This window comes from Lathamus discolor, chromosome 2, assembly GCF_037157495.1.
Source record: "Lathamus discolor isolate bLatDis1 chromosome 2, bLatDis1.hap1, whole genome shotgun sequence".
NCBI classification, from domain to species: Eukaryota; Metazoa; Chordata; class Aves; order Psittaciformes; family Psittacidae; genus Lathamus; species Lathamus discolor.
In genome coordinates this window covers 3,066,157-3,073,669 of record NC_088885.1, presented here as the reverse complement: position 1 = coordinate 3,073,669, position 7,513 = coordinate 3,066,157, and the positions used below count along the sequence as shown (strand labels likewise).

At 45.2% G+C, this 7,513-nt stretch overlaps 1 protein-coding gene across 1 annotated transcript; it reads left to right on the top strand.

Moving 5' to 3' along the window:
* The first annotated feature begins 2,139 nt into the window (after positions 1 to 2,139).
* On the top strand, positions 2,140 to 5,669 carry RPL14 (ribosomal protein L14). Its single transcript, XM_065665466.1, has 6 exons — positions 2,140 to 2,466; positions 2,891 to 2,992; positions 3,623 to 3,717; positions 4,407 to 4,506; positions 4,891 to 4,944; positions 5,482 to 5,669. Exons 1-6 carry the CDS (start codon positions 2,329 to 2,331, stop codon positions 5,647 to 5,649), a joined length of 657 nt encoding a protein of 218 aa, XP_065521538.1. The 5' UTR covers positions 2,140 to 2,328; the 3' UTR covers positions 5,650 to 5,669.
* The last annotated feature ends 1,844 nt before the right edge of the window (positions 5,670 to 7,513 follow it).

Here is a 7,513-nt window from a genome sequence, read left to right as displayed (position 1 = left end):
TAACCAAGCCACTCTTGTGATTTTTATTTCTTTTTTAAACGTACATACACAACACACACAAACACATAAACTTCCACTTTTAAACACTGTTTTCAGTTAGGGACACCACCACTTTCTAGGGCTTCTTTCAGGTTCAGGGCCAGAATGCAGAGCTGAAAGCTTATGTGCCAAAGAGGAGCAGCAATTCCCAGTTACCAGAGCCAACTGATGGAGCTGCAGATGCATTAGAGAAAGAACTGTGGGACACTGGGAATAGGAACTATAAGGATTCCCCTGTGGTGAATAGAGATTATCTAACATGAAAAACCACATCTATGGAGAAACAGCAGGAAATTAATCCACCAGGAGATAAAAGATGAATTGCATAAGGCCATTGGTGAAGGGGGGGCAAAAATGACAATTTCTTATAAAGCAACACCCAGTGTTGGTGGAAGAAAGCAGCAACTTGCTACGTGGTGTAATTCAGCACTGCTGGGATAGGTGAAGAGGACAGAACAGTATGCAACGTAGACTGGTGTAATATATGGGGAGGCACAAGGCGTGTTCACTTGGATGGCCACGAAGACAGCTCATCACCCGGAGTGCTCGCCTGTCCTGCACTTGTCTCCAGAGCTCAGAGATAACGTGCCCAAGAACAGAACGAATGTGCCTTTTGCTTGTTTCTAAACCAGCTTCTCACCACTGAGCGGTAAAGCTGGATTTACCCCATTCCGCACTTGCTCTGTGGTACCCCGCGTGCTGCCAGGCCACACTCCCAAAGGAGGGGCCGGTTCTGTGCAGTGGAATGAACAAACACCCACAGCCTGGGTGTTATTTCTCCTCATCCCCTTCTTAAAACTGTAAAGAATATGAGAATGATTCGTGTCAAGAACTTGGGAATCATTGCTACCAATGCACCTGTAACCAGTGTACCATGTGCGGGATGTATAAAAATGACTTTGACTATAATAAATGTTGCTGTCAATATAAATGAAGGAAGAGAAGAAGAAACAATGGGATAGAATACTCTTCTTTTTAATAATTTTTGACTGTTAATAAGGTTTTGTTTTACTGCTTGAATGCTTTAAGGGAGGGATTGTGTCTTCTAGGTGGCTGCTCCAGACATTTTATGTTCCAGTACAAGAAAGACAAGGAGCTACTGAAGAGGGTCCAGTGGAGACCGCAGGGATGATCAGGGGTCTGGAGCATCTCTCTTACAAGGAGATATTGGAGGAGCTGGGCATGTTTAGTCTAAAGAAGAGACTGAGAGTGGATCTCATTAATGCATATAAATATCCCAAAGGTGGGTGTCAGGAGGATGGTACCAGACTCTTTCGGTGGTGCTCAGGACAGGACAAGGAGTAGTGGCCATAAATTAAAACACAGTAAGTGTCATCTCACCATGAGGAAGAACTTTACACTGAGGGTGGCAGAGCACTAGAACAGGCTGCCCAGGGAGGTTGTGAGTCTTGCTCTCTGGAGACATTCAAAACCCACCTGGACACGTTCCAGTGTAACCTGGGCTCTAGGTGGCCCTGCCTTGGCAGGGGGGTTGGACTAGATGATCTTCAGAGGTCCTTTCCAACCACAGTGATTCTGTGATTCTGTGATTGTGCAACCAAGAGATACATCCTGTTACAGGGGTTTGTGAAACTGATGCTTTGACTAACCGTGCAAGGATAGAACTGGGGTTGCGATTAAGCTTGTGATAAACGATTAATACATTACCAAGGGGTTCAGTTCCTCTTCCAAGAAGTTCCTTCACCGAAAAGCAGACCTCGGTAACAAGAACAGAACAATGACAAGGGGCCGCATCGGCATCTGGGTACAGATGAAGGGACTGGCTGAGACCCAAGACCAAGAAGAGACTGGACCCCAAAGACCCCGGCGTGCGTCTTGGTGGCGCAGACTCCCCTACGCACCCCGCGCTGCTTGCTTATTGCCTCTCGATATTAATCGATTTGCAATAATTAAATCAGACCACGGCCAAGACGGAACTGTTGTAACAAACCGACCGTCCCGCCTCGCACACGGGCACCGCCGTGACAACCACCCCGCAGCACGTCGGGGCTTCTCCACCTGAGCTTAAACACGAGCTCACAGACAGGCCTCTGCCACCCTCAACGACACCGCGCCGCTCTCCGACGGTGAGGACGAACCGAGCGGCGCACCGAGGCCGCCCTCACTCCCCTAGAGCTCGGGAAGAGCCGCATCGGCACCGGCACCGGCACCGGCACCGGCACCGGCACCGGCACCGGCACCGGCACCGGCACCGGCACCATCCCCTGCCCGCAGCACGCATGCACCCGGCAGCATGGAGCAGCACCTCCCCTCCCACCCCCAGTGCGCATGCACGCACAGACGCACGCACAGACGCACGCACGCCACCGCCGCGCTACTCCGCCGCATGCGCAGTGGCGGCTCCGGGTGGATTTCCGGTCGCTGCCGGGGCAGCTCCTTCCTTTCTGCTCGCGGGCCGCCATCATGGTACGTGCGGCCGGTGCGGGCCTCCGCGGCCCCGGCGGGCTCCCCCCGTCCTTTCCCCTCTCCCTCCGGTGCCTGCCTGCTCCGCCTGTGTCCCCCTGCGCCTGCCTGGGCTCCCGCACTCACCCCTCCGTGAGGGGGGAGGCCTCGGCCGCTCCACGCGTGCTGGGCTGGGCCCGGGTCCCGCGTGTGGCTGCGGGCCGGGCAGGGCCGTGTCCGGCTCCGTGCTTCAGCGCCGCGCCTCCGCCTGCCCGCGGCCTCCAGCGGGGCCGGCTACGAACACCTGCGGGAGTGTTACCGTGGGCCCGCGGCCTCCGGCGATGGGGGGGGGGGTTGTGCGGTTCGAAGGCTTGGGAGGCTGCTCTAAAGGCTGTGAGGGGCTCGGGTGTGTTCTCGCCTAGCTCCTGGCAATTCCCGTTGTTCCCAGGTGTTCAAGCGCTTCGTCGAGATTGGCAGAGTTGCCTTCATTTCCTTTGGGCCGCATGCTGGCAAGCTGGTGGCTATTGTGGATGTTATTGACCAAAACAGGGTAAGCCGTGTGTGCTCTACCTTTATTTTCTTCTTTCTGGCTTAATAGGAGCTTGTATGCTAAGCTTGTAAATGGGTTTTTCAAAGTTATAAGCAATTGACCAAATACGGAATTTAATAGTAATTTTCTGTTTGAAACTTCCAGTAGCAAGCTTTTATCACTGGCAAGTGATACATTCCCATCTCTCCTGTGTTTCCTAGGAGTAGACATGGACAAGTGATGTCAGTTGGAGTCTAAAACTTATGAATGGAATGGCATCGATGTATGTTTAAAGCAAACGCTTGGGCTAGGGGACTCTCCTTGTTTAATGTTCAAAGAAAAAGGGAAAAAAAGAAAGACAAAATACGTAATTTAGTTCTGTGTGGGTTTTTCTTTTTACGTCCAGTTTGTTGTGGGCTTTTTTTTTTTTTTCCCAAAAAAACAAAGATTAGGCCTTTAAAATTACTTCTGTAAAGGTTGGGTTGTGTCCATAAGACTAAACTCGAGTTTTGTCTGCTTGACGTTTATTGTAATTTTGGACCATTGTTGTCAAGGTGCTATTCATAAAGTATTATGAAGCTGCTGTCTAAATCAAGCATGAAGGGAAAGCACTGGTCCAATGTGCCCCCACGTGTGTTTTCCTGTTTTCAGGCGCTGGTTGATGGCCCCTGCAGTGGTGTCAGGAGGCAGGCTATGCCCTTCAAGTGTATGCAGCTGACTGACTTTGTTCTCAAGTTCCCACACAGGTGAGTTGTTGGTGTTTTTCGACCTCTGTAACAAACTGCTGTCATTTGATGACTGAATTATTTGATCTGATGCTGGCTAAATCTAGAAGGTTCATACAACATGAAGTCAATGGATTAACGTGTGCACAGTAAACACTTGACAGGCTGTGTTATTGTAGTTGAATGCATTTAAATTTGCATTACCAATATTGGCTGATAGCTGGTGTGCAGGAGCAAAGGAAACAGCACGCTGGCCTAGGTAACTTGCAGATAGTTATGGGGTGGATGGTGTGGGGGAAAGCAGTTACAGTAAATACTGTGTTCATCTTTGCTTTTGCTACTATTTGGGTCACCTTTAGACATTAAATGTACTCCCTGTGTACAGAACTGCACTGGAATTGCAGGAGTTCTTTTTAGTTTAGTTCTGTATAAATTTCTTTAATTTAAAATCAAGGATTGCTGCCTTTCTGATTCCAAAGTAGTGCTAGGAATAGTACCTCAGTGTGCCTTTTGGAATCACTCATCTGTGAGCCCTAGCAAAGCATTTGCACACCGAAACGTTCATTAGGCCACAGAGATGTATGTGGCATTGACTTAAAGTGTCTGAAGTAATAGAGAAGGGTGATGTTGTGCGGAATTTGATGGGCCAGCATCAGAGAGAACCTTTTTATAAAGCCTTTGAATATAATTTGGTGGCTGTTGTAATGCAGTGCTCGTCAGAAGTGTGTGCGACGTGCCTGGGAGAAGGAGAATATAAATGAAAAATGGGCAGCAACAAGATGGGCAAAGAAGATCGAAGCCCGAGAAAAGGTACAGTCTTTCACTGGATGCATAAGACACATTGTATTGCCTCTACTTATTAAAATCAGGTTAAACCTAATAAACTATATGTATTTGCAGTTGGAGGCTAAGATTAAAGGTAGACGAGGCATAGATGTGTAGAAGTTGCTACCTGTTGGCTTCAACCTTTTGTAGTTTAACAGTAGATACGATTTTGTTAAGTCATTTCTATAACCACCTCTCTTCCTGCACCATTGCTTCCCAGCAAAGGCCTTAAACAGTGAACTAGTTCCGGATGTGCAGCTAAACCTAATTGGAAATGGTCAAGGTTATTTGTGGAATGTTTTGCAGCACTGAGTTTTACTACTTGTGTATGAGTATGTCAGAGCTTCATGACTGTTTCTTTTCAAACAGAAAGCCAAAATGACCGACTTCGATCGCTACAAGGTTATGAAAGCAAAGAAAATGGTAGGTGTTGGAGAGTTGCTTTATTTCTTGTAGCTTTCACTATATAGAGTCAAATATAGATGTTGGGAGCCTTACTGTTATAGCTGGGTTGGGTTATGGAGTGGCACAAAGTATGTGAATGCGTTGAATTTTTCGTGCTACTGTGGGCTTCTCTTCAGTGTTTGATCACACTGGAACCCGTGTGATCTGTGTGTCAGTCCCCCAGCTTATAGCTGAAGAAGCAATTACCTGCTGATGAAATCCGGTACTCTTGATGAGTTGCTGATACTGTTTCATTCTATACACATAAAATACTGGGATGCCCCAGTTACCAGGCAGAATGATGTTAACCGTTTATCAGAACAGTTTTAGATAGAATTTAACATTTTAAATGTAACACATGGTAAGCTTTGTGACTATGGAATATAAATAAAATTGGTTAACGAAGGGTGATTATAAAAAAGGACAGAATCTGAAAGCATAGTATTTAATTTAAGGCATATTTGAGTCATTGCTGGTTTCATTCTGATGGGTGGTGAACATTTTCTCTTTTTACAGAGAAATAGGATCATCAAGCATGAAATGAAGAAGCTCCAGAAGCTGGCTTCTCAAAAGGGCAAGAAGCCAGAGAAGGCGCCAAAGCCAGAGAAGGCATCAAAGGCAGAAAAGGCGCCAAAGCCCCAGAAGGCACAGAAGCAGGAGAAGGCGCAGAAGGCACAGAAATAAAATGAACTTCTAATTGTGTATGACTTTGTGTCTTCTGAGTCTTTAAAACTAACAAATGGTTTAACATCTGTTTTTAAATTTTAATAAGTTCACTTTTGCATCTGACCAAGAATTGTTGTCTGTCTCCTTTATTAATAATGTCCCAGTGTTGGGTTCTAGTGGTTTCCAGGAGTGCACAAAAATGTTTGTCACATTCTATGACACCATTCAGACTGTGCTGAGTGCTCTATACCTAGTGCCAGTTGAACTCTTTGCACGCCTAGTTAGTTGTCCAGATCCTGACATTTTAAAGCAGCCTGTTATGGAAACAGTTGGGAATGTACGGGATTACTTGCACAGCCTTGAGTATGAAAGGTGAGAAATAATTACGCTCATTTTTTCTGTATAAACCATAAACTGAAAGTATGTGTTCTGGTTATAATCAAAGTATGTCAGTGTTTAAAAGACTGACATATGTTGCTGTTCAAATGCTTTAAATGACTCCCATGTTTAAAAAAACCCAAGCCTTCCACCACTGTTCAAGTACCGACCTGGGATACTTGCATCAGATGTCTGACACCACAGTAGTCCTGTAAGTACAGCTACAATAATTAGTAGTTAATAATTATTAACAAGATGGGAATTGGTGACTTGTTTAAGCATGCTTGTTTTTTAGAATGGTTGAAAGATAGTTTATGTCAAGACCTGAGTCTGATTACAGTTGGGCAGCACATGATTCCTGCTTTTTGGTCAAGATTAAGTAAAAGGGGCCATGACCTAAAATTTACTCAATCCATTTGAAGCACTGAAGTGCTTTGCACTCTAAAATGTTTCTATATCTTAATGTCATAATCCATCTTTTCCTGTGTTTTCTCCTGTGCAGTTTGTTGCCAGGGGTTATGTGTTCTTCATTTTGAGTGAAGAAGTAGTGGAAGTCTTGAGATCTCTGGTAATTGAAAAGCAGATTATTTTTATAAGCAAATATAAAAGGGAGGAGGGAGAATATACATTTTAAAAACAAACAAATAATCTAGATAATCATGTGCTTTTAAGTAGTTACATGGCTAGTGCTGCTTATTTCAGCCAGAATTGGTCATCTGCATGCTGAAACACTTCAAACTGTATAATGTCTTGAGCTATTTTTATGCCCTTGGAAATTGAGTTGATATGAACATGGTTGATATGAATGGATAGAACAACTAAGGAAAAAAAAAATCAAATTACGCAAATTGAGATTAAAACCCATGTTCAGGCATTTGGGGATCCCAATTTTAAATTGGATTTTAGAGTGATTAAATCCAAATACTCTGAAACTCTTAACTGGAAAGGAACTTGAAAGGTCTATCAACCTGGAGGTCCTTTAAGGCGAAGGATTTGTACTTTAGGGTTGTTTGGGGTTTGTTTTTTTAATGTACTACTGTTAAGCTCAGTTACGTAAGACGGGGAATATTGGTAAAAGTGCCTGTAGAGAAACTGTGCCTTTAGTCATAATGAGCTCACAAGTGCTGTTTCTACATTATTTGCTCGTTTTTTAAAGATGCTTGCTTCCAAAGGGTAACTGGCTGTGACTGCAGCAATTTATCCTGTTTTCATTCCCACTAGTACCGCTTGGTAGCCACTGAGTTACCCAAAACATTTCCATGGTACAGTGCGTGCTGTAACCTGCCATGCTGCCTGGCAGTTCCTCAACAGGAACCTTACAATAGCACAAAAGGTATATACAGGTTGTGTCTGCCCTAGCACTACACTGCGGAAGTGGGTGTACTGTGGGAGGGCAGCGTTAAAAATGATTGCCCTGTTAGGGAGAGCAAGTGTTTTGTGCCTTAGAAGAAAACTTGTCTGCCATCAAGTGGTGTGAAAGCACTGGTTTTTTACAGTTTGGAGG